Here is a 27,801-nt window from a genome sequence, read left to right as displayed (position 1 = left end):
GTTTGTTTATCTCCTGTACACACTTAAGTGACATTAACAGAAAAAAAATCAACACTTAATTCTCTCTGACTCTTTTTCCATATTCTCTTCTTTTTATTTTCTTCATTGTATCTGGCTGTGTGTCCATTGTCTGTGTGTTTCTCTCCCTTTCTCCCAGCAGATGGATGGTGGGTGGTCAGGTAAGGGTTAAGTGCTCTGCTCTATAAATTCTGCTTTAAGAGTCTGCTGGAAGCTACTGGTTCAGCCTTTAAATACAGTCATTTGACACATCCCGACAGGGGCTCGTAGCAGAGAGCATCTGCTGACCCAAACTCAGGCTTTTAAGGAAAGCTCGTGTGTCAGTGTCACACTGCTTTGGACAACATGAAGGCTCTGTTATTCACCTGTATGCTGGTGCCGTGGCTGGTGGCTGCCTCAGCCAGGAAGTTTGACCAGGACTCACAGCTGATACCGGGATCTCTACCTGGCAGGGAGCTGAATAGATACTTCAGTGACCATTTGAAATTCAGGAGGGCTAGGGTAAGAATGTTTATTATTTACAATGTGCCTCTCTGCCAAAAATGTTAACTGCATGAATGCATTTATTAAAAAATATACTTTGACATTTGAAATGTACTAATTTGTTCAAGCCTGAGCACATTTGCTGCAGTAGTCCAATGTCAGTCCAATGTCAAGAGTATCTCTACACTGGTTACATAATAATTCAAGGTGATTTAAAGACAAATTAGTTAAGACAAATGAAAAAATATGCATTTTGTGTATGGAGTTAAATGAAAATAAAATAAATATTTCTACTTATGAGCTCAAACACAAACACATACCATGATTTTGGTCGGACCAGTTTCTCTCAGAGACACATTTTAAGAAAAGATCATAACAAAGATTAGAAATTTAAAAAAGAAGGAAATAGAAAAAGAAAATAAGCAAGATAAAAGAAAGAAAAGAAAATATAAGATTAGATTCAGCCAATCCCCATGGGAGGACTTAAGTCATGTTTAAAAGCTGGCAATTTGAAGATCAATAATCCATGCACCTGATTCTAAAAGCTAATAATTCAGTTCATCGTTTAGTCACTTAATCTTTTTTCCTACTTGGTAATGACAGAATATGTTAGCACTTGACTTCACCATCCTCCTCTAGGAGGTAATTCATCAAGCTCACAGTTTCAACACACACACACACACACACACACACACACACACACACACACACACACACACACACACACACACACACACACACACACACACACACACACACACACACACACACACACACACACACACACACACACACACCTTGCTATGTCTAACCTGTCATTTTACCAGACAAACCAAACCCTGAATTGACCAAGCTAACCCTAAACTAACCACACTAACCTCTTGAGGAAATATTTGGATGAGCCAAAACCAAAATCTGGTCTGGTTCTTCCTTTGGGGAAACACTGGCAGGAAGTGGAAACCCCACAAAGAATTCAGAGACCAGTTGGGAGAGAAATAAGTGTGAGAGAATACGTCTTTGAATATAACTTCAGTTTTAATGAGTAAAAACTTAATTTGGGACCAGCTGTTTTTCATACAAGGCTGTTCGTGCCAGACTCTTCAGAGACAGGCCTCATATTTCCTTTGATTCCACTTTGATTGGTTTGAGTTAAGAGAAGCTGCAGGTTGGTGTTGGTATTTGACTTAGGGATACTTTGATTGGCTATAGCCACTCAAGGGGCCTCGATGATGGAGGATAAACTAATCAACTATTAGATAAGTGGATGTTGGACTAGAAACCATCTTACTGGTGGCAGATTAGTTCCTAGCAGATAACCCTTAAGATTCATGAGCTTTAGTGATCAATGGCTTGTTGATGATCCAAGCTACCCAGACAACACAGTGTAAAAATGTGAGTTTTCCAGGAGCTATCCACAGGCCCCATAACTCCTAAAACTGAAGGATGAAATGTATCACAACCTGCAATGGTCTAAAGGCTTCTCGGGTCAGGGGCTAAGAATGCAAAAACCTTGAAACCAATCTAATCTCTCATTGATTCCTACATGACAGCATTACAAGCACATACCACAGACTGTATTTTACAAAATCTGGTCATGGGTCACTATGAGTACAAGGCATTTCTGAAAGATGAACCGACCAGGTAGGGATACTTACCTATAACAGCAGATTATCAGTGTGTGACATAAGAGCCAACAACTCAAGATTACAATGAAAATTAAAAACGTAACACAGAAAAAGAGTCCACTTCTTAAACACTGCAGCCCACCGATAACTAGAACCATGCACACCAGTTAAGGCTGTGGAAAGTTGTCAGCCAGTAGCCAGTTGCAAAATATAATGTGGACTGCTATAGACAGCTCTGTCTGCCAATATAGCTTGGGAATCAACTTCAGACTGTTGATAATGAATAGAGTGTGTGTTGAGAACTGCAACAGAACTATGTCACGAATTGCATCCTCCTCTTAATTTCATATCATACCACTATGTTGGCACAGTGGGATGCCAGATGCTGGGAGATGGAAAATTCTGCCTCATAGGACTGTACAGGGACATACAGTGTTTTAGTGTCAATAAATCTTTAAAAAATCATGGATCTGTTACTCAGACTGTTTTGTATTTCATCTTATCACCTGTGCCCACACCAATACAAACCCTTGTCTTTTTGTTAACAGTTGTGTTTACTGTCTAAATGCCCACTTATTTTCAGTTTAATAGATCAAACAGGGTCTGACTAATGTTGTTGTTCTCCAGTAATCAACATGTTGTTCAGTTACCACTTTTACTGTTTACAATTAATTCATAACTGTAAGGCTTAATGTCACCACAGTCTCTACTGTGCAAACTGTATTCCCCAAATAAAGTGGTGGCTAAACCCTGGTCTACAAGCTTGTGGCTGTGACAGAAAGCTGTTAAACTGTCTCCATTTCATAGTTTCACCATAACATTAAACCCTACCAAAACAAAAAAAAGTGTGATTCAGTATAGATATTTATATAATTTTTATTTATCTTCATTTGGTTTTTACCCAAAATTTGAGATAGTACAAGGTATAAGCATGTTTCCAAAGGTGACCTCCTAATTCCTAACGGTTAATGTCAATGTTTTGTTCTGTTCAATGAGTGGACCACCATATATGAACATGTTTGTGTTTTCTCTTGCAGAGGGCGCTGCCTTCTGCTGATGAACCTGATGACAGCCCAATCTCGGAGGGAGGAGACGTCTCTGGTAAGAAGAAGACCTGTTTACCTCTGGTCACATATAAAAGAAGCTACTTCAATTGATAAAGGAAGTTTGAAACAGTTTGCAAGTTGTTTAAAATTGCTTTGACTCAATTTGTTCACGGTTTGAGGATCTCAAAAAGATGCTCAAAGACAAACTACAGATTTCTCAGAACAAAATAGTCAGGGTTGTGTTTGGTTTGAACCCAGGAGCACGTGTTGGCAAACAGCAATTACAACTTTAACCTGTAAATACTCAAGGCATACAACAACTTACATACAACTCAAATTGTGTTTCATAATATAAAAGGTCAAAAGACCATTTTTGTAGAATTTGGGGAACTCACACCAATCAAAATAGCATTGTTGTGTTTACCAGGGTTTTACAACAATGTCAGCACTTGCTCCTTTAGGTTAGGTTAGGTTATTGAATTATGGAAAACTTGGAAGTGAAAGCTAATCATCTCAATCATAGTCACATCAAAGGAAAGAACAAGAGGGGTGACGGAAAGTAAAAAGCTAACACACAAAATCTAAGTAGTGTTGAAGTTATATTGATAATTCAAGGATCTGAAATGCAGTTGTAAAAGGGTGGGTCTGTTAATCAGGAAAGTGGTGATAGATGGTGAAGACCTGACTGGGAGAGGTTAACTATTCCATAGTCTAGAAGCAGCCAAGGAAAAATCTGGGTCACATTTGGGCGTTGACTGGGAACTTGGAAGAACAAGGAGTTATTGATCAGAGGATCTGAGGGATCTGAATGTAGAATAGGAAATGATGAGATTGGAGATGTAAACTAGTAAGCCAGTCCATGCAGTATTTTAAAAACAAATAGAAGTCTTAATATAAATTTCATGTTTCACTTCAACCAGTTAAGAGGGCTCAGTATAGGGAAACATAACCTTCCTTCTTAGCATCAGTGAGTAGTCTCGTTGCTGTAATTTGAATAGAGCTGCAATGATTAGTTGATTAATAGAACAAGAAAAAAATAATTTATTTATATAAATTAACTGATTGATCACTTTAATCAGTTTATTGAGCCGACGTGCCATCAAATTTGCTGTTGCCAGTAGTCAAGTGAGTCAAAGTTTTAAATCCTTCTTGCAACATCTTCCCACTAACAACAATGGCAATAAAACAGTAGTAGATTGTTCTGAATAAGGCTTGATGTTTGTGTGGTGCCTCTGCATTACAGACCTGCCCACTTGTCTGCTGTGTGTATGCCTGACTGGCTCAGTGTACTGTGAGGAGGTCAGTCCAGACATGACCAGTGTTCCCACCTTGCCAAAGGAGACAGCCTATCTGTATGCCCGCTTCAACAAGATCAAAAAGATCCGCGCCAAAGACTTTGCTGACATTGGTAAGTTGAAAATCTGTCTCTACTTCAACAGGTGATTTCACTGATTAACACACCTCTGTTAATCAGTGAAATCACCTGTTGAAGTGTTTGGTTGGAAGGAAAACCTGCATACACATGGCTCTCCATGGCACATGGTTCGCCACCTCTGAAATAGTTGATCAGATTCTTTGTCTTGTTCTGATAAGATCTTTACTGATTGAAATTCTATGCTGCATTTTACTATTCAGAGAAATATATAGCTGTTGGCTGTTAAAGGGGCACAACATTACTTTTACAGGTGAAAATCAGTCGTGGTTAGTCCTATTTAACCTGTGAAAACAGTTGTATAATGTTTAACTCATGATTGTGTCATAGTTATGCAATCAGCAACATCTCAGCTTTTTAGAAAATACCAATTTAAAACAAAATCCTGCATTACAAACTGGAGGTGTGGAGTTTGAAAGACCTATGTGTTGTTAACCATGCAGGGAGGGTCTAATAAAAAGACACTAGGGAGGTCAAGATATCTTAGCTTCTGTAGCACCATTATTGACCATTTTTTAGCCACACTGGTGGTATGTCGGTTGGTTGGTTCACCCCTTTGGTCGAGATTGAAATACCAAAGGAACTAATAGACGTATTGCCATGACATTTTGTGGTCCAAGGAGAACATATTACACTGACTAAAGTAATACTCAGATTTTTCCTCTAGCACCATCATGAGGTTGACAATTTTGGTTTTGTTTTGCCACAACAACTGTTTAAGTGATTGCCATGTAATTGTAATTTGGCACATCTAACCATGGTGCCGACATGTAATTTTGTAGTTCAGAAGCACTGCATATGTTATGCATTTGCATGCTTTACAAAGACGCTAGTCCATGTGACTGTACTCAGTCATCTGGATTTATAACAAACCAAAAGCAGTGCTCCAATAAGACAAGTTAATAAACATATATATCCAAAATACTTTTGGGATTGTCCATCTCAATAGTGTCTCGGTCAAACAATTCCACTTCATCTTGGTCTTTAACTAGCACTACATTATAGACATGTCTCTAAAACTTGAACGATGAAGGAACAAGAATTAGTTAACCTAAAACAGACTGTTCAAACCTTCAGGTGCTATGATAAGGATGAACAAATGGATATAAGTGTAAACCGAATGCAAAACACAAACTCAGAGGGATGCAACTATTTGTGCAACATACGCAAAATGTATATTATATAATGTATAAACAATGATAACCTTTTTTTTCTATCTGTCCACAGTGACTCTAAAGAGGATTGACCTGACAGGGAACCTGATCTCAGAGATTGAAGATGGGGCATTCTCCAAGCTAACCCTGCTGGAAGAATTGTCTCTGGCTGAGAACAAACTGGTCAAAATACCTATGCTCCCTACCAAGCTCACTTCCTTCAATGCCAACAACAATCTACTCAAAACCAAGGGTGTCAAAGCTAATGCTTTCAAGGTACACATCATCCCCTCTCAATTGTTCAATATGTCCCAACCCAAACTGAAGAATGAGTAAAATCAAGAAATTTCGCAAGCAATCTGCAGAGATATGAACACACAAATCACAGCTTTAATTAAATTTTAAAAACCTGACATTGAGCCATGTGAGCTCTGCTCAGTTTCTTTGTCATATCCTGTCCTGTGAATCTCCTCTCTGTGCAAATATTATCCAATGAGCAACAAGATACTATGCAGCAACACTTTACATTATTGTACAACATACTATAAGAAGCAATTACAGGAAAGGTTGGATGTAGCCTATCATTTTTTACTGTAGAGTTTTCATACATCTAAATTATTTAGTTCAATAGTTTAACATTTTGGGAAATACAAGAATTTTCATTTTATCAAGACTAAGATGAGAAGATTGACGTTTGTGGTTTAAGTAAAGTTACATGTTGCAAATTGCAAATATGTGTTGACTAATAACAGTATAAGTTCACCAGTACTTCTGTGCAGTGTCTCTAGTCAAAGCGCAGGTTGCCTGATAGTGTCATTAAACACAGCTTTTGGTTTTTGGTCTCTGTGCAGGCACACTAGTACCAAACCTGACAAACTCAGTGTCAAAACAAGACTTCAAGAAGCTGTAGACAGTCACTACACCCAGCTGTCGTTCCAGCACATAACTCCTCCTAAAATTACCATTGCCTTAGGACCCTTTCCCCCAACACAAGGTGTTAATGGTGAATTTCATTGAGTGTCAATGCTAAGATAACCACATCCTGTCTCCAGCTTTGTACTAAATGCACAAACATGAACTTGATATCAATCTTTTCATCTCACTCACAAAAATAAAACTACAAAGTGTTTCTCCGAAGATAAAAACAAATCTATATAACTGTTGTCACTACTATTCCCAACGTATATTTGGTTTAAACAGTGTGTTGATTACAGCCAGGTATGCTGTATGCAGTATACTTGCAAATAAACAACTGTTTAATCCACTTGGTCTCCCTGGTGTACATTTTCCCCCCAACAGAAACTGGCCAAGCTGGTCAACCTGTTCCTGGCTGACAACCAGCTGGAAGCCGTTCCACACATCCCAGAGAACGTTAGGATCTTACATCTACAGGTTTGTATATATTATTGACTAAATAAACATGAATAAATTGACTTTACAAATTAAAGGCATCCTCTAGTTGCAATACAATTTACTGTGTTATACATTATTTGCTACATTTAGTGAGATTGTCATCAAGGTTACAGGATTGATAACTGTGCCAGATAAGATGTTGCTCACTCAGTTACGTTCTCAACATTGTTTTCATTTCCTCCAGAACAACAACATCACTGAGATCAACACAGACACCTTCTGTAGGTCCAATGACACCTACTATCTACGACCGAGCCTCAGTGAGGTCCGTATGGATGGCAACCCTGTGGTGCTCTCTAAGTACCCCGACAGCTTCACTTGTATGAAGGTACTGCCTGTCGGACGGTACCGTTGAAGAGGCAGAAACTTTACTGTAGCCCCTTTGATGCTGATGGAGCAGTTTTCCCACAACAGAGTGCTGGGGGGATACCGCGACTTTCTGGATTTTGGGGCACTGGTCCCATGGTTGGGATAAAGGTGTCAATGTTTTTACTTCAGTAAACCTACAAACAGCTTTTGACATTGTCAGGTCAAAATGAAAGTGAAGGTGTAGAATTGAAGGCATTTCTCTACTTATCTAATGGCCTTCATCAGTTCTACTGACAGGTAGGGCATATCCGGCATTTAAAACGTTTGCAGGAAGTTGTACAAGAGAGTTCTTCAGAGTCATCAGAGTCACATGAATTGGTGCAAAACCATCCAAGATGTGTGAAGTCCTCAATATGCTCCAAACAAACTATTTCCTCTGATCATCTGAAGTCGTTTCAACCTAAAAAGCCTCCCATCATAGCCTCATCCTGGCTGCACCCAAATCCCTTGCTCCTTACAGAGCTTGTCCAACACAGCTAATGATTCAGCCATCTTAAAGGGGGCTTCAGATGCTGTTAAATGATTTGAAACACTTTGTTTGAAGTATACTGAGGCCTTGACACTGGGGCTGTAAGTGGCAGATGGCCTAAAAGGTTTAGGCCACTTGTTCAGAAGACACCACAGGTGAAGGGCCTTCTGAGTGTCTTTTTCATGCCAGTAGAACTTGCGTAACCCATTGAATGAGTGGAGAAGCGTCAGCACCTCTAAGACTACAGTCCAATTAACGTTTCATTTCGACCTGACGCTGTACCCGGATTAATGAAACTAATCTACACAGACAGCATGTGACATTGAACTAACACACACCTGCAGCCAAAAACCAACATGTTTGCTTGTAAGTATCTGTACCTATTAGTTTAAAAACACAAAAGGTCAATGTTTTCACTCTATAAAATAACTATTTTGTTAAAATCAGTAACTATAATTGTTTTTAAAAAAAAAAATCAAGATATTGCTGCAAACTTCGAAATATACTTACTGCTTTTCCTGACCTAAAGGAGTATCCTTGACAAGTGTAAAATTTATCGTCTCAAGATTTTACATTACAGTAACAACGGAATGTTTCAGAATACTACACCAAGTAAAATATGTATAAAAAACAGCTGCAGACCCACATGTTTTTGTAGGTAGCCTTGCAAAGTTAGATCACTGTTTTCAGCTCTCTCAACAGGCATCCCATCTGGACAGCCATCACTTCAACAAAAGTATATGACTGAAATGCAGATTTTTATTATTTTTATTATCATTATTATTATTATTATTAGCATTAATGCTATTGCAGAATTATTCTTTAATTAAACATTTTCGGACTAGAATTGTAGTTAAAGAAAGATTTGGCTGCCATTAAACCTAACAATAATATTCAAAGTTTACACAACCAAATGAAAAGATTAAAAAATGAGGAATATTTGTAGGTGTTTTTGCTGAAAAACATCCGAATAAAAGTATTTTTGCAGTGAATATTTTATATAATCCTTGAGTCAGTAGGAATAAAACAGAAATTAAGTCATTTCAGTCACAAAAAAGGAATACTTGATACCTGCAGGTTGATTTTTTTGTCTTAATTTTTTCAACTGAAGCTTGTCACATGAAAAAGGTTTCTCAAATGGCACTTAAAAGAAAGTAAGCCTGTGAGCATTGGGGGCATGCCTCATTACACGAATTGTATGTTGCTTAGAAATTTCTTGCATATCAGACTATTGATCCCAGCTAACTTAGAAAGCTTATCTTTAGGCTATCTTGAAATGTTAGCAGGAATAGTCTGTGAATGCTTTTTTCATCAAATTATGTCTCTGAAAAATAACTAGAAATAAACACAACACGCTTTGCCATTGTGTAAATTAATTTGACTTTTAATTATATCATTAAAAATAACTCTACATAAGGGCAATGGCTATGTAAACATATCCACCTGCAGGCTTTCTTAAGTACTGTGTGATCTATCTTCACTTAGTTTTTTAATTTATAGACTCCAGTTAAAATGAACTGGGGAACAATGTATCTATGAACTATAGTAATGTGAAAGTTACTCTTCTATATTTTGTCTTCTTTTAAAATGTCTTGCTTGTGTCCCTTACTCTTCCCTTTCAGTAATAACTTGAGAAATTATTACTTTTGTGAATAAGACAGTGGTGTACAGGAAGATGTGTATGTGACATGGCTTTTTGTTTAAGATATTTTAATAAAGTTAAACTTTTTTTAATTAAAATGTGTTTGGAATCATTGTTCAAGTCTGCTTCACATGTAAGGAGTGTTCATATTAAACCTAAAGTATAAGCACTGGCAGAAAAATGTATTTATTCTTGAGCAGGGGGTTTTGGTGGTGGTTATGACAGTCCAGTTGTAGATACCTACAGCATAGGTTATAGGTTAGCTTGGGGTTTTACCCCTTGATAGAATGCTACAAAGCTCAACCAATGTTTCATAGTTGTAACTGAGATAATAGTGACCAGGAGGTTTTCAGTGGATAACTGAGTCTTACATATTTAATGTTGTCTTCACAATCTGCATTTTCCACTGGCAATAAAAACTTTCAGGAGAAAACACAAGCAGCCCAAGCTGACCACTCTCTGTTGTATCCCCATGAAGCCGATGTGTAGTTAAATTTTTAAATAGATGCACATCAGCTACTAGTCAGCAATGGAATGTACAGTATAAACATACCCACCGTAGCTACATCGCATCCCCTTAAAAGAGAACAATACATACAACTTACGCGTCATCACCACATGAGACCGCTACTCCTGCAGTCAAAGCATGAAAACTCATCCCCACATACAACTTCAACATCCCCATGATATTTTCCATGACCTTCTCAACCCCTACTGGTTGAAATATTTAGTACACCCACTACAGTACTAATGTTTTCCACTGAAAGAACTGTACAAGACAAACTGACAATGGCAGACTTCATGAAGGCCATTTGATGTTATTTGGTGTACTTTCAGTCCTTCAATGGCAACTACCTGAATTACATCACATGCCAATTAATGTATATGTTAAATACCAATATGTTTGGGGTCATTTAGAAGTAATGTCTACATTACATAGTTTGTAAACCTGAGAGCATGGGCAAGATCATTTTTACACTGTAAAATGTCTTGCTCAATATGCACAGTATCTTCATCATAATTCTGTGTCCGAATGTGTCCAATTTCATGGGATCCTGATCAAAAATGTTTATGTTGGACCAAAAAACTTTGACTTTCGAATATGGACACTGGCCAGAACAGCTTTCCAATCTTAGCTATCATTATTAATTTGTCTTTACAAAGCCGACATGTTTAAGTCTCCAATGGCATAGCAAAAACCCTAACTGCATTACACCATTCCCCAAGGCTGACTGTTGAGTCTGTGCATGTTTGTGCATCTGTGTGCAGGGATGACTAACACTAATATGTCCACAATGGATGGTAATCAGTGATTGGCCACATGCTCGTAAATACTTGTGGTTTGTAACTGGTATGTACCCAACTATCATCTGCAGCCCTGCAAAGCAGTGACTGGCTGGTTAATGTCATGGTTAATGTTAAGGTTCCTGGCCTGGGTTGTGTTCTATAGTTTTATTTGTTTAATCTTCTAGGCACATGTTCATGTCTGTGTGTCATTAAAGCATGGAAATCAGCATGCACAGCACTTCCCACATTACAGCAGAATAGTTACAATGGGAATTACATTTTTCCATAATAACACTGAAGAAAATGCAAGTAAAGCAAAATAAGAGTTTAGAGCACACAGGCCAGTATGGAAAATGTGGGTTAATCCTCCTTCAGTCCCGCCAACTTGGCAGAACTTTACATTCTCCAAGTAAACAGGAGAATAGGTTCCATATTGCTTCTGCAGCTTGATTTACTATTTGACATTTTACTGCTACCTCTTCAGTAAAGTCACACCATGATATTTACCACACCCACACTAACTCACACCCATTGCATTAACCTTAATTTCTGTAATCTTTATCAGCCTGACTCTAAGCAGTTCACAAACAGTAGCCTTTGTATAAAGAGGCACATTTTGGATGCGTCATTGTAATTTTGTCATAGTTAGAAAGGCTGACAACCATCTTGTATCTTTAAAATTATATTATATTCAATCTGGACAACAGGAACAGAAAAAAACCCCACATACACAGGCTAAGGCTGGCACTATACCTCAAAATAAATACAATTTTTTGTATGCATTTTATTTCTGTTTTCAGACAATTGCAAGAAGTATATCTTATATCTAGACTATCTAGAGTAAATTGAGTATCTATTGATCATCTAGTCATCTATCCATCTACCTACATATCTAGTGTATCTATCTACCGTACCTATCTAAAGAAGCGGTCTCAAACCCTGCTCCTGGAAAGCTACTGCCCAGCATGTTTTAGGAACCCCCCCCCATTTAACACACCTGATTCCAATTAGTAACTGGTTATCAAGCAGCTGAAGCGTGTCAAGGGCTTGATAATGAGTTGACAATTAGAATCAGGTGTGTTAGAGTGGGGAGATACCTAAAACATGCAGGGCAGTAGCTCTCCAGGAGCAGGGTTGGAGACCACTGCTCAAGAGTATCATATCTATCTTGTCTCTTATTATATATACCTGTCAAACAATTCATATATTCACTAAGTCACCTACCCAGCCATTTTATCTCTCTGCTCACTTACCTTGACTGAAAATGAACTGTTTCTAAAAGTGAGATAAGCGATCAAATTTCACCAGACTTCTTCAGAAGACCAGCATTGATAAGGATTCTTATACATTGGTTTGGGAGCTCATATTGGTTCACATGACATTTAAGGCCAGAGTTGAATGTTCTACTTTGGGTGCCATTTTACTGCTGTTTAGTATTATACAACTTGAGGTCAGCTTCTTCAGGGCCACAAAGAGACTCTTTGACCTTCTGGATTTACCCTCCAACCTCTACGATTGACAAGACGACGAGGTTCCTCCACTGATAGATGAGGGTGATACCCATCCCAGTCAAGCAGAGGTTAAATGTTATTACAAGCCTCTCAAACTCTCATTTTTGGCCTGACTGCCCTCACACTGACTGATGGACCATCTGGTCTCCCAGCAGAAGGAATTCAAGATGAACTGAAGCATGTTGTCCCTCACAAATAATGCCAATGCCATTGAGCAACAAGTGTAAAATGTTTCCTTATGTTTCTGGATTAATATACAAACAATTAAGGAAAAGCTGCAGCAATCTCAATGGGCCAAAAGACTGTGCGGTTTCAAGAAAATGTGATCAGTGATGTTAAACACATTGCAGAAATTGGAGAATAGGACCAACTTAGCCAGATCCAGAGTTGGCCCTCTATATTCATTGTGAAGAGCAAATAGTTTGTCGTGTCAACAACAACACACAAATGATTTAACACTTTGAGAAGAAGATGAGTAAGTATGAGGTTGCCAGTTTAAAGTCCATTTCAGTGTCGGGATTTAATCACTTACCTGGAAGTGCTGGAAGGTTCGGCATCGGTCGTCACATCTGTCTGAGTAAGCCCTTAGAGTCCTGAAGAACAGCAGAAGATCCTTTCTCTCCTCCACCCTGAAATGTGATTTACATATAATAAAAATAGTTTATTTTTCAAAGGAAATGTATTAGTTCTGTCCTATCTAAGTTGGTGGTCACAATTATCAGTATAGGTGTAATAAAATATCCATAGCAAAAAGTGTGATGAGTTATGACTCCCAAAAGGTAGCACTTTTTGTTTGAATAAAAGTAATCCCAGAAGGTGCTATTAAATGTCATCCATTAACATCATGAACAGTCAGAAATTTCAACTGCAGCCTGAAAATGTTGAGAAATCTAACTAAGACTAAAGGTCAACATATATCAGCAACCTGTAATGAGCGTATGATGAACACTGAATTCCATGTATCTGTATCATGTATCCATCTATGTAGGCTCACACACCAGCCGCTAACTGTCATCACAGGTTGACCAAAGTATTGGGCGATTTACAATTTTGATCTACTCGTGTCACTAAAGGAACAGTCATGGGATCAAGTTGCTACAACTCATCCTGAGGAAATCCTGTCCATCTATCCAAAAGTTGCCGAGATATTTCACTCAGAACTAAAGTGATAAAAGTGAAAAAGTATTACAATTAATGGGGTATGTCCAAAAGGCATACACTTTGAATCTCCAAATGCTCTATACTTCACACAAAAAAACAAGTAGAGTAGCTAAATATCACAACAGCAATAGCAAAAAATGTTTTGGTCTGGTTCACTCTGTCTGACTGAGCCTGGGACATTCTGTTAAAGGCTTTTTCAGAGTTTTCCATGGGGGCCCGGGGCTACACGGCAGCCGGGTGAAATTTCCAGAGACTGTTATTCCACACAGAGCTGATGGAAACATGGCAGCACACTCCTATATAATGGAGCACCACCAAAAAGACAGAGAGACGGAGAGAGAAACAGAGAGAGAGATCCCTGGTTTGATATTTTTTAATCCAACTAATCTTACGGTTCTGATTGATGCAGTTTGATACATTTTCACTGTGGAACCAATTAAAAGGTTGTCAGTGCAAAAACCTTATATAGTGATTCTAATGAGGCATGTGGACTTGGAGAGTTTTAGTGGTTTTTAATTCATCATCCAAAAGAAGCAATAAAGTCTGTTTGCAGCAAACTGCGCCAAAGAGAACAAACTAATTAAAGAAAACCTCTTGACTTTATACTACATTGTAAATAACTATAGATATCAGTCACTACAAAGTCAAGAGTTTGTGATCTGTAGCACAACAAGCCAGCAATTTACTGTCAATGGAACTGCGTACCCACCCTTGTGCAGTGGCGTCTGCCTTACACAGAACTACTCTCTAGAGACTTAAAACAACATCACTGGTATTAGTCTTTGTAGCAGTTTCTCAATAAACTAACAGATGCTCGGAGCAGTTAACTTAATGTTTGCCATATCTATCAAAGGAAGATTTTACTTTTTTTTTTCATTTCTTTAAGTCAACTGACAACAATCTTTACAGCTGCGTCCAACTCATTCACACTATTTGTGTGGCAATTTTTCTGTCACTATATTTCTGGCTCTAGCACATTAATATGATGTCCCAATTTTTGATCCCGCCTAATAAGCTCTGACTGAATGGGTTGGGTTTTTCAACAGGAGAAGCATACATATGAAATATCAGAATATAAAGGGTAGATTCCCTTTTAGTTTTAATGACCCCATATGCAGCCCTAACCACAAACAAAATAAAAGCCTTTTGTTTTCATCTTTCAATTTGAAATATTAGTTTTGAAAAACTAGTTTAATGACACTGTCCAAAATACATCCATGTATACTATAGGTATTGTCACGTCCTTAAAGCACCCTGCATTTAAAAAATAAACCTCTTTTTAGCTTCATAGTTGACTGAAATCTCATGCTGCCGCCCTGACCTCAGCACAGCTTGGCTTCACACTATCAGTCTGGTTTGGACCAGGAAAAACAAACTGTACTTCAGAAAGCCGCCAGCTTGGATCAGTGTTTCTACAACCGCAGGCTGAGAGTCAAAATGGTTCATGGATCAGTTGGCGTGGATTCCCACATGACAAGAGCAGCACTGTGTTTTAATGGCAGAGGTTCATGAGGACAGTTTGACATCATTCAGTGTGCCTTGAGTCCTCTAAGCCCATCCCACAATGCACTGTATCAACAGTGTCTCCACATAAAGTCTCTTGCTGACAGTTGAGCAACAAGAGTTTCCAACTGCTCTGCTAATTAACAGTTAGAAAAAAGTGAGACTACTTCTACACTAAGTCATTTAATATTTAAAAGGTGCTTATGCGTGAGTATGATGTGCATCCACACTAGTGTTTCCAGGTTTTTTTTGTAAAAAAAGAAAAAAGAAAAAGGAGAAAAAGAGATTAAGACTAGTCCTAGACTAAAGACAAGATTCTGTGAAAATATCCATTGAGAAACAAGTCTGGTCTTGGATTAAACTTAATCCCTGTCCAGGAAATCGGCCCCAGAACAATAATTAAAAACAGCTACATTTCTTCTTCTTTGTCCTCTTTTCAGTTGGCAAACAACAAAACTGCACATCACAGCCAACAATCTGGTAAGAAGTGGGACAGGCAGCCCATTTGACCTTTGTTCTATATTCTTGTCAGACAACTTGAACTTCAAATGTTGATTTAATCGCAGCTCATAAACACTAAATGTAAACCTGTGGTCATTCCAGAGCTGCTGTGCTGTGGTGCTAATAAAATCATTACTTTATGATTGTGACTTCTTTGACAGAAGAGGGTGACAGAAAGTTCTTCTCAACTTTACTGCCACACACCCACTGACCCTCACTGGGCATGCTTACGTTTTTTGCTCACAAACTAAAACAGCAAGCTGGCATTTAAAATGTATTCACCTTTTTTTGATTTTAGGTGAGAAAAACACCAGTTTACTGAGGATGAAGGACTGAAACAATAAGAACATTTTTTTAAAATCTAAACATCCTTATGTGGACGTTTCTTAAGTGTAGGAGGTCTTCCCTTTAGCACCGTCTGTCTCATCTGTCACTTTATGTAAAACACATGTACCACAGGGTGGAGGGCAATAATACAATGCTATATTATTACATAAAAATGCAACAAAAGAAAAATAAAGTGGTCTTGCTGCATTCCAATATAATTATAGAAAAATTGTTGTTTCCAGCTTTAAACCCATGCAGCATGGGTTACATTTTGAACAATTAATCATGTTTTTAACCCCAGACTTTAACCTGGAAATGTGTAAAGATGCTGTGTGATAATATGCACAAGAAACTACACCTAGCTTTTGCAAGCCAGGTGTAGACCCTCAAACATCTCATGTGTCAAGCACATAACTGTGACCTGATGCATATTTTTAGGTGTCAAGTCTGTTTTCTTCAGTCTTACACATGCAACTACTACTGAAGCTCAGCTGACACGCTGCTTTCACTATGCAGCCAGTGTAGCCACATAGTAACTTTAAATACTAACAAAGTTAAGAAACCACTTCAGAAAGACAGAGGAACAGATGTGGACTACATGTGTTGGCTGAATAAAAATAACCAACAAAACTCCTAGTGTCTGTTTATCTTTAACAGTTCAGACCAGATTGATTTAACAAAGATTATCAGTCTGATTTGGACTGTAAAACTCACTCTCACTCCCCCTCTCTCTCACACACACACACACACACACACACACACACACACACACACACACACACACACACACACACACACACACACACACACACACACACACACACACACACACACACACACACACACACACACACACACACACTGGGAAAAGGCAGCAGTGTGTCAGAATCATTATCTCCAGTATTTTTCCATCTGTTGTTTGCCAGATTCTGCAGACTGCACCACACAATCCAGATGTGGTTTGGCCTCAGATATAGAGGAGATAGAACTTCAGACTTCTGCTCTATAGTGGTGATCAGCTGATAGAAAATACACTTTCTGCTGCTGATAAAGATAGGAAATGCATTTATGCACATAGAAATAACATCTACAACACATTAAGTCCATATTGACACAACTGAGAGAGCTTCACTCGGATCCATCAGGAGTAAAGAACAAAGCAGGTGCTCCTGATGCTCAGGTGAACACCACCAGCAAGAGTGAGACTGGAGTTTACCATTAATTCAAGACTTAAAGTATATACTGTCCTTGCTAGTATTTTATATATTGTATTTTATATAATAGAGACACTCAACGACCACTTTATTAGGAACACCTGGGCAATCTAATGCAATCCAATAAAACAGCTTTGCCATACATTCTAGTTTGACAAAGTTTACATATTTTCAGTTTTTGAAATGGAAATTGATAATTCGACTTTATGTTTAGTAATGAGGTTGTAGTGGGTGGTGATGTACTGCTAATATTAGGGACACCATTCAATATAATGCACCCCAGTACACTCGCATCACCCATGTCATCTCAACCCACCTGGTGACACATCTATTTTGTGTTAATGAATGATAATGGAAGTAGAGCAGATGTGTATTGTTTGATTTGATCTTATTACAGATATATCAGCATATGAGTGTAAAGTATATGTCTGCTGATGAGAAACAAGAAATTTTAATACAGAAATGAGAAATGTGTTGAGATCATTTTGAAACCTTGTCACAATTATGTAGTTTGTCCACCAGAAAGCAATGACAAGCTTATTTTTACATTTTATAATGTCCTGGTTGCTACATATTTTGGTCACTATGTTTAAAAGGGATCCAAATATTTATACCAGTCAATGTATTGTTATTGGACTTTTTAAACCTATGATAGTTGACTTCAAAAAGATGCATTTAAATTGATTTATGATAATGGGTACTGTCCCTGTTAAACAAGCCAACAAATAAATAAAATCAGTGGACTCACAAGACTTTGGCTGCAACTAACTAATTATTTACATTATCGAAGACGATTACTCTCCAAAATTATTTTCTCGACTAATCATTTTGTCTAAAAAATGTGAAAGCTACCCTGTAATAATTTATTAGAGTTCATGGTGACATCAAATGTTTATTTTGTCTGATCAACAGTAAAAAAATAAAAATAAAAAAAAAAAACCAAAAAACTATCATGTATGACACAGAAAGCTTTCAAATCCTCATGTGTAGTAAGCTAAAATCAACTAATTTGGAAGATTTTTGCTTAGAAAAACGAATAAAATTATTATTTGATAAGCAAAATAGTTGGCAATTATTTTCTGTCAATAAACTAATCGATTAGTCATTGCAGCGCTACACCAGACAACATTAGTCATTGCAGCGCTACACCAGACAACAATGAAAGAAAACTATTTTTTTCGCTGATAAAGGTCAAACATATTTTTTCACGCCTGCTTAAAAATTCAGACTGCAAGTAATTATGTGCTGTAATGCCATTTGTAACCCACTGGCTTTCATCATAATACACAGTTTCCCCTGCAGTGTTATAAGCACCTGGTAGGGAAGAAATAGTTACTAAAGCTCCAGACACCACTGAGTAAACCTACACTGACCAGATTCAGCTGAGGCATTTTGAACAGGTGTAACTAATATTAATGATGGCTGGGTTCCATTTACAGGTAGGTGTGCCAGTAATCCAGCACACTTAAATGGAATGCAGCCATTATGAACGTAATGAGTTACACCTGTGTTTGACAAGTGAAAATGTGTGTCGTGAGAAAGGCCTGTTATTTGTTTGTAAAGAGCAGACAGAGTAAGAGCAAGTGCATGCAAGGAGGTTCAGCTGGATGACAGACGTTTGCAGTTTTAAAATATTCCCCCAGTTTAATAAACACTTGAGTTAAACTAAACAAAAAGCTTCATCCTGACAGTAATAAAATTGGATAGTTAATTTGTAGGACTGAGCAGACAAACAGTGTAAATGACCTGGCCGTTAGGGTTCAGTCCATACTCACCAGTCATGATGCACCAGTTAGGTCAACTCCAATCTGATGGTTGATTTTAATACGGAATGCAGTTTAACAGACTATTCACCTGGCTGCTGATTAGGGCTGGGTATTGTTTAAAATATTACAATACTATTACCAATCCATGTACCCTTAAAGTGATACCAATATCAATTGAGTGCCTTATTCGATACCCATCATGTGAATAGAAGCATTAAATCGTACAAAATGCCACCACTCCTCCACATCTAAATGATTAGATTTTTACACAAATGCATTTTGAAAGTCTTCCAATCATTAATATTTATTAAATACAAAATGTTTAAATTCAGTTGATAGTCAAATAGTCATATTTTCTAGCTCTGGGTGCAGAAAGGATCGATTGCAGTTATCGCTTAATGGGAGACGTTTAGATACTACTTGGTATGAATTTATTTTGGCCGATACCTTAAAAAAGGTATTGAGTACTGATACCCGGCCCTACTGCTGATGAATGTGACAATATAACCACTGCAAAAACCTGAACACCTGAACATTACAGTCATATGTGATAGTTGTATATGTGATACCAAAACCATGGATAACACACTGCTATAACAGGACATACCACATACTAAGCATTGTGCCATCAACCAGATCAGTACAATATAACACTACCAGATTGCAAACTGTAGAATCAATATTTTACAGTCTGTGTTTACTTATCGCTCTCAATGGACCAATGACATCACAAAATGTTTTAATGCTGCAAGTAGGACGATTTAATTGAACTGAAGACAAACGTCAGTGTTCCCTTTTGTGTTTGCTGGGGGCTGAGGGTGTAAGTTATTAAATTAGTTTGGATTTTTGATTGAATTATTAAAAATTAGTTCTGTTAAACTAGACTATTTCTTCGATGCATTAACATTGACTACAACAAATAATCAATCATCATTAAAGTGATCTTTAGTCTATTATACTCATTTCCAGCTCTATATCATTATACTAGGACTAAACTATAGTAGTTTTGGATTAATTATAGTTCAGAAAACTCCTTATTTATCTTATACTGGTCCTTTATGCAGCCCCTCAGTTCAGCCTCTGTCTCTTAACAGGCAGTCTTAGTTCCTGTCTCTTTAAGGCTGCAGCCGATGAGCCTACTCTGCTCTGATTGTCTTTCCTGAAGCCTGAAGAGGGGCAGCCGTATCAGAGCTGTGTTAAGTTACTGCTGATGCAAACCGAACATTTTACATTTTACTGCGTCATATGAAAAGCTTTCAAATGAGTAAACCACAGGAGACTTTTATTGTTTAGAATTTACCGGAAATTAGCTGCACTAAAAACCAGTCAAGCCAAGAACATAATGAGATATATGGAGCTCTTTCTTCAGCTGACCAGTTAGAAATAACGCAGGGACGAGTAGTACGAGCACAAACAGCCACGGTGATGATGATGTCTGATGAAGAGCTGCAGGAGACTAGCACACCTCTAACGAGTAAACTACTTATCTTACTGTGTTCTGCTGTGTAATGGAAAAACTCACTGTGTGCCAGCTCGACTCGAGTCATGACTCAGTTTGACCACCTCAAAAACCGAAACATTGAAAGAATGCCATGATGTTAGCGGAGTGGAGCAGATGACCATATAAAGAAATCCATAATGGAAAAGTAACACTCACTGAGGGTTGTAGTGAGGTGCTGATTACTGTAAGTAGACTAAAGAGTAGGAAAAATGTGTCTCACAATCTTGCTCCTTATGCTTTTCTCTTTGTATTTAGATGATGTTTCGGCCCTTAGGCTTCCTTCAGGATCAACAATAATCCTTATTTTCTGATCCAGTTATTATTATTGAAGACATCAATGATAATAACTGGAAGTAGATTTCAGAGTAGGAAAAAAGTGTCACACAATCTGGCTCTGTATGCTTTTCGTTTTTTATTTAGATGATGTTTTGGCCCTCAGGCTTTCTTAAAGATCAACAATAAGGATTATTGTGCGACACATTTTTCCAAACAAAATCCTCCAAATGGGCTCCTGTTAGAACTGCTACATGTTCTTTTGAGTCGCAACTATATGCAATATGAATCGAACTTGTACCTCCAATAGGCGGGGACTGCAATGGGGGCAGCAACAGCGCCTTCGGTGGATGAACTGGTTGTTAGAAAATGGCAAGAAACTGTTATACGTGATCTCAATAACAATCCATATTAGGGTTGGTCCGATGGACGATGCCATCGTCCATCAGGCATCGCCGATGGACACCACGACTGCTCCCCACCACCTTAACTAACACATTTTTTGGGGGAAACCCTCAGCTGCTAGCAATCATTTCAAGAATTTAAAGAATGATATCTCAGTGTTCAAAGAAAGAAACTCTATAAAGACGCTAGCTTCAACTCGATTCAGAAAGCCATACAATGTTACAATCTCACCTCTTGCTTTGATCTGCTTTCTAATACACGAAAACCAAAAAATCAAATCATTCACCATTTTGCTTCACAAACTAAAGAGATACTTACGAGACACTGGCATGAGTTTGAGCAGAACAATATTTGAAGGACTTCTACAAATCCCAACCGCTTTTCTCATTTAGGAGAGCATCCATGATTAAAAACAATTTTGTGTACAAAAATATGGCTCATAACAAAACAGCATGGCTGACCTCAACTGGCATGCATATGTATCATCCCCACACTGGGAGGAAAATTCCCATTAGGGAATTTATATACTATATGTCCACACATGATTTACATGTTATTATGCCCCTGTGGCCTAGCTAACATTAGACAAATCAAACAACCCCTTAAACAACAAATATCGGAGCACAAAACTGCAGTCCCTCCAGACAACATGGATTATGCAGTTGTAAAACACTTTACTGAAGCAAATCACGGTTCATTCATTACATTTCTGTAGGACTGAGAAAGTTATGATGCCCACTAGAGGAGGTGATGTTCTGAGGAAAGTAGCCCAGAGAGAAATGTTTTGGATTTACGCGCTCAACACTATGACACAAAATGGACTTTGTGATGACTTCTGTTAAAATGCTTTTTAAGTTAGGAGTTTGTAATCTGGATGTCCCTTTATTGCCATCTAGTGTATGGATTTGTAATGTTTAAATCAGATGTAATTGTAAACTTGTGACTGGTCCCTGTATTAGAACAGGTGGATAAGAAAAGCGATTAGTTCTAAAGTAACTGGGTCCATCTCCGAACTGTGTATTAAGTCTCGCCTTGTATATATGACTCAATTGAACCGGTATACTCCAAACGCTATGAAGAGGGCTCTGTGCCAAAATACGTAAGCATTTTTCTAATTGTGATGTGAGCCAAATAAACAAGTGAAATGTTTGTATTTTGTCCTCTTTGACTAGTAAATGTGAGATGTGTTACCTTTTCATATTTTTGGAACATCCTTACTGGATTTCAGGTTTGACACTCCACTGAGAAACCCATTGTTGAAGTGCAACCTCCTTCTCAAATACATTTTTCCTACTCTAATATAAAGAAAACTGTCATGATCTGACATCAGCTCGGGCTGAAAGTAGAAAAAATAATTTAGAGCAGTCTGAAAGCTGGTGCTTTTTGTTCACAGGGATTACTTTTGCGTATGTTTACCTCATTATTTGACACTTTGGCTACGTTTAATATGAACATCTGACATTGTAACATTATATAAATGACTTGAAATGAATCTTAAACCTGAGAAATCACCTATTACTTATAGGCCGGTCATTCAGAAAACATTTGCTATTGTTTTTTTCATTTCAGATACATGTGACACCTCAAACACAGAAGGATAATTGGAGATGATGTGGCAGAACTCCACGGGGAGGAATTTAACATAAACCAGCGGTGAAGCGTTCTTACTCAGAAAGAAAGCTGCTGAAGTTCTGCAGGTCGTTGGCATCCATCACTACATTCAGACTGCTGATCGTCCTCTCAGATCTCTGACCTTCCTGCTGGACAAACACACCTTCACTTACTCAGTTATACAGAGTCACTGTGTTTTTTTAATTTACAGATATATCATCACTTTTATTACACTATGTATCAGTCTGCTTTAGGTCTGCATTAGATTGAGTTAATTTCATGCTGCTGGAGACTTACAGCTCACTTATGTCATGTGTGGTGCTTCTGGTTTTAATGTTGTTATATTGGTGGTCGAGTGCAAAAACCATGAGTGATAGAAAATGAGTTGAGCAAAGTATAACTGAACTCTGAATGTCCTCTTGAAGTCTAACTCGATTTCATAAACATGGCTAATTCGATAGTAAGCAAGCCTGATTTCTTTATCATTCATCACAACTCTGTGTTGTTCACCAGCCAATGAATGTCAGGCCAAGCAAGCCCTCAGTGAGTTTGAGGCTACCCTAGAGCAATTTTTTAAACTCATCTTCAGCTGTTGCCTCTAAAACGTTTTGTACATTTGGAAGGTGATCGGGGAAAAAAGAGAATAAGAAGAAAAGACAGTAGAGCGAGCAGCAAGAGACAAGAAATCCAGACCTGCTGCTGGTGTTTCACATTCAGGGAGCCATAATTCATATGTGATTGATTTCATTGGGTTACAACACTAACAAAACATTTTAAGGTTACTGGAAGCTGTACTGGCACACACTACACTTCAAAATAAAATATTAATCAAAGCTATAATAAAGGATGAGAATAGAATGTGTGTTTACAAAATGACTCTGATTCCAAATTACACAACCAAATAATTAATGTCTTTATCAAAACAAATATCAACTTAAGAGGAAATCTGTAATTTTAATGACATTTCATGAGCCAGGAAGGAGGAGTGTTTCACTGAAACCAGCTGTTCTGGTGGTTGGTCCAGTAAGAATAAAAACCAGAGGACTGCTGGACCTACATGGAGCAGGTTTACAGATCACAATAATACAGAGTCTCACTACAATAAAGTTACATTTACCGGTGACTTTACATGTGCAGCATTGGCTGATGTCGAGGGTCGACAATCATTTTTAACTGTGACAGCCCAAATTGTGCTTCTAACAGGCTTGAAGTAGCACCTCAATATGAGTATCGAACTTCAATATATGGTATAGATGGAAATGTGTAAATAGTACTATGTACAAAAAAGTATTTAAAGTTGTCTAGTCATATTCATAATTTCGATAGATGTATACTTTAGACTGCATTTTATTTACCATTTAATTTGGGTTATTTTATTGTTGTTCGTCTTTACACATTTAATATTTGAAAATGTGTTGGGTTTTTTTTTCATATACTTTTGGTATTGCTGCTGAAACTCAGGCATCCTGTCAGCAGTGGAGCAGAAAACTGTTAAATACAGAGCTGTATTTGGAGGAGAGCTTAACATATTTCTTGTTAATGACAATTGAAAGGTGATAATGTAAATTATATAATTTTTAAAGATCTGGCCTAAGTGGGAGTGACCATAAAATAATTAACCACATCCAAATCTGACAAGTTATTGTGTCCACCAGAACAGACTTGACTTTAATTGACACTGTTTGGTCTAACACGTCTCTCAGGATGACACTTTTGACCCGATAGTGATTTTTCTTTGCTCTGAAGTGTTCTGTGTGTCTAACAGCTGCTAAAATGTAAACTGATAATTGAGCTTGATGCCTCATCAATGAACTACTGAGCGTGGTTCTCTGTCGCCCTCTGATGGCGGGACTAAGCACTAGCACACATTCTGAGAAGTCCTCGGCCATAAGGGTGGGTGTACCTGTTACCAGATTAGTAAAACCACTTCAACCTTCTCTCTCTCTCATCTCTGAGAATTTGTTAAATTTAAAGCTTGGAATAAGATTGTCTGTAGGTGAAGGACACAAGTGTGCAAATGCTTAAATATCCTTTCAATACAAATCAAACAACAGTGTCCATAATCCTCTGCAGAGCTTCTATACAGCTGCTGACTTTAATCAATTTTTTTTTTCAAGTTTTAATTAATACTGTGAAAAATATTAAACTAAGGTTTTGGCTGGAGTCTTGTTTGATGGATTTTGAGCCTACCAAGTCTCTGGCATTTAGACCAAATTGGATCTGAAACATCTACTCCAGGTACACGTAGGTAATGGATATCATGAGTTGAACCTGACTGATACTGGATGTTTTAGGTTTTAAGTTATTGACTGACATGTGTCGGGATCGTGCGATAGTGAGGGGGGACAGAAGGAGCATCTGGATCAACCAACAGGAATGGTGGCCATAGTGGAGTTTGAACCAGAGGCTGTCTTTCTGTTCAACACGGTATTTTAACAATAACTCTCTTAAACACTCACCTTGACCTCGGAGAGTTGAAACTCCACCTGGAAGACCAGCTCAGAGCAGTGACCTGACACAGAGAGCTCCTGGACCAACTGATTGTCACCTAGTAGACGCACACATCACACCATTGTTAGTACATTATGACATCAATGCGAGGACCAATTAAAAGGAACCATTTGGAGTTTTCTCATAAACTTTTGTTTTGATATCTCACAAATATTATAAATTAGAAATAAAATTCCTTCCTAATAAAATATTTGCAAAGCAGATTTTCACTCATAAAAACACTACTCCATAGTGCTATTCATGGTCAAAAACTCCATAGGGCACCTTTTAAATTACAAATTATATATATTTTTAAGAATGGAACAGGGTAATAAAATTCAGTGATACAGGAAATGATGAGAAAATATATAACACATATAAATAATGAGGCTGAAACTAATGATTATTTGATCATATACTCTGCTGGTTATTTTCCTGATTTGCTGATTAATCTAATCTAATCTGTAAAATGTCAGAGAACAGTGGAGGCTGTGGATTGAAACAGTGCTGTGCTCGTACTGCTTTGTAGAGTCTTTATGGTGCAGCTGTTCAGACTGATGCCATTCATCTGTGACTGTCGCTGCAGATCCTCCTCCAGTTCCTCCACCTCCTCTTTCAGCTTGGACAGCACCTCTTCCTTCCCTCCTTTTTGTCTCTTTCCGCATATATATGACCTGTGGAGATCGACGATAGACGGTCAAATTACTGTTGCTGCAGTTCAGCACTTCTGTTTACCATTTTTTACCCTCACATGCACATCTGCACCACCTGGGTGTTCTTAGAAGTAAACTTAAGCGTAAAAAACATTTTAGGATTATTCAGTTGTATGACAGAAAATACTACAGGTTAAAAAATTAGGTCTGACTGTTTAAAATTAAACTCACAGTGCATCCTTGCATTTGTCCCTGAACTGTATCGTCATGTTCTTGTGGTTGTCCTGCTGTTGAAGCTGCAACACCTTAACTTCAGCTTGGAGACTCGTGATCTGAGCCTCCAGCATAATCACCTCCTCAATGTTCTCCCCCCTCATCTTCTCCTCCATCCTGATGGATAAGACACTAACTGATCTGGTGAAGAGGGCAGCAAAAAAAATGTTATACCAATACAAACAGTACACACAACATAAACAGGAAAAGAAGACACTTGTCACAAGAGTATAAATAATGTACCTTATGAAGGAGATAAGAGGATGCTGGGTGAGACTTGATTTAGTACTGAAAAACAATAATAAGCTGTGCTGTCAACCCTTAAAGACACATAATGACACTGACACCTTAAAGTGAATATGAGACCATCCAACATTAAAAGATTGTAATATTAGTCTTCAATCTTCTAGGGGGCTATTTTCCCAATTAAGTGTGGTTAGTATATTTACTGTCAATGGATTCACTTGTATTACGTTTCTTTTATTCACAGAAGCAGTAAACTCTATCTGGTTAGATGACGACAATGCTTTTCAGCCAAATAAATTACAAAAATTAGACACTGTCATGTCTAAAGTTAACTAACCGTATTCGTTTATTAATAATAATAATAATAATAACAATCATCATACTGTATTTATGGACGCCTCTGCAGGTCCACATCAACAAAAAACAAAACAACAGATACAGACATGCGTTCCAATGCCTCCAAAAACAAGAAGAGTATTTTGTGTCACAGTGTGTAGGCTGGGCTAATGCCATCATAACAGTTTTTGATTCATTTAACCGAACCATGAATCTGTATATTGACTTCCTTAACACTGCATAAAAGGTGGGGACATTATTAAAAACAAACATGTGACTAGCACTCATCCATCTTGGAAGCCTAAGCAGAATTTTAAATGCATCACTGTATGCAACTTGAAGCTTCTTCATTTTTGCTTTGCTATAATTGCACCAAAGATGGGCTTGTATGTATAGAGTGGAGTACAATATGGTTTTAAAAGAGCTGTCTTTACATCATCCGTACACATGTAAAACTTGCATGCCAGCATATTTGCTTGGCCATACATTTTGTACCATCATCACACAGATCATCCCTGATTATGTGACCGAAATATTTTAGTCTGCTCACTACATTTAACACTTGATCTGTCAACAGAAAAGAAGGAAAGTTTTGCTTCATATCTTCCTTGGTTTTAGCAATCATGACATGACTGTTTTAAAGTACTAAACCCACACATATATATGAATAAAGGAGTGTTATCCTCTCTTTCTCACCTGATTAGACTCCTTTAGGTTCCTTCCTTCTCCTTGACAACCAAAACAGTTCGGAACCTCGCGCCCTCTGGACTCTTCCACTTTTCATGGCTAGGAGGGGGGTAAACTATCTCACTGTGAAGAAAAGTAAAGTAAAGTACATCTTTGTAAATAGAAATACAGCAAATATGTATAGATAGACACTTTAAAATATATACTAGTGCTTTATTAACATCAATAGAAAAGAAAAGTAGAAAAGCTTTCCGAGTTTGAAAATGTGAGAGCCCCCTCTGAAGAAGGCTGTATCTGTCAGTGATTTTGAGCTAAAAGTGGTGAAATGTCGGATACCTTCATTGATAAAAATGTCACAGGTGAAATGTCGGATACCTTTAAATGACTTTTTTCGCTTTAGACTTT

The 27,801-nt window shown here is 37.8% G+C and overlaps 2 protein-coding genes across 2 annotated transcripts in view; one reads left to right on the top strand and one right to left on the bottom strand.

Moving 5' to 3' along the window:
• The window catches only part of cenpp (centromere protein P), a 110,286-nt gene extending 83,873 nt beyond the window's left edge, over positions 1 to 26,413 (bottom strand). The window contains exons 1-6 of the mRNA XM_062416547.1: positions 26,371 to 26,413; positions 26,086 to 26,268; positions 25,721 to 25,875; positions 25,171 to 25,259; positions 22,769 to 22,857; positions 12,982 to 13,078 (exon numbers count right to left, since the gene is read on the bottom strand). Coding sequence (XP_062272531.1) covers positions 12,982 to 13,078; positions 22,769 to 22,857; positions 25,171 to 25,259; positions 25,721 to 25,875; positions 26,086 to 26,243 — 588 coding nt within the window. The 5' untranslated portion in view covers positions 26,244 to 26,268; positions 26,371 to 26,413. The remainder of the gene's footprint in view (positions 1 to 12,981; positions 13,079 to 22,768; positions 22,858 to 25,170; positions 25,260 to 25,720; positions 25,876 to 26,085; positions 26,269 to 26,370) is intronic.
• On the top strand, positions 253 to 9,727 carry ogna (osteoglycin, paralog a). Its single transcript, XM_062415804.1, has 6 exons — positions 253 to 519; positions 3,164 to 3,227; positions 4,416 to 4,580; positions 5,832 to 6,034; positions 7,058 to 7,150; positions 7,356 to 9,727. The coding sequence occupies exons 1-6, from the start codon at positions 364 to 366 to the stop codon at positions 7,524 to 7,526; spliced, it is 852 nt and encodes a 283-aa protein (XP_062271788.1). The 5' UTR covers positions 253 to 363; the 3' UTR covers positions 7,527 to 9,727.
• Positions 26,414 to 27,801: the final 1,388 nt, after the last annotated feature.

This window comes from Scomber scombrus, chromosome 3 (genome assembly GCF_963691925.1).
Source record: "Scomber scombrus chromosome 3, fScoSco1.1, whole genome shotgun sequence".
In the NCBI taxonomy this organism is placed as follows: domain Eukaryota; kingdom Metazoa; phylum Chordata; class Actinopteri; order Scombriformes; family Scombridae; genus Scomber; species Scomber scombrus.
This window is presented reverse-complemented; position numbering and strand designations above follow the sequence as displayed.

What these genes read in the sequence shown, in the direction of transcription:
- ogna (XM_062415804.1), top strand. Translation starts at nt 364, where the DNA reads ATGAAGGCTCTGTTATTCACCTGTATGCTGGTGCCGTGGCTGGTGGCT. An exon ending in CAAAGACTTTGCTGACATTG is followed by an intron (nt 4,581 to 5,831) that starts GTAAGTTGAAAA and finishes ATCTGTCCACAG; the next exon opens with TGACTCTAAAGAGGATTGAC. An exon ending in TTAGGATCTTACATCTACAG is followed by an intron (nt 7,151 to 7,355) that starts GTTTGTATATAT and finishes CATTTCCTCCAG; the next exon opens with AACAACAACATCACTGAGAT.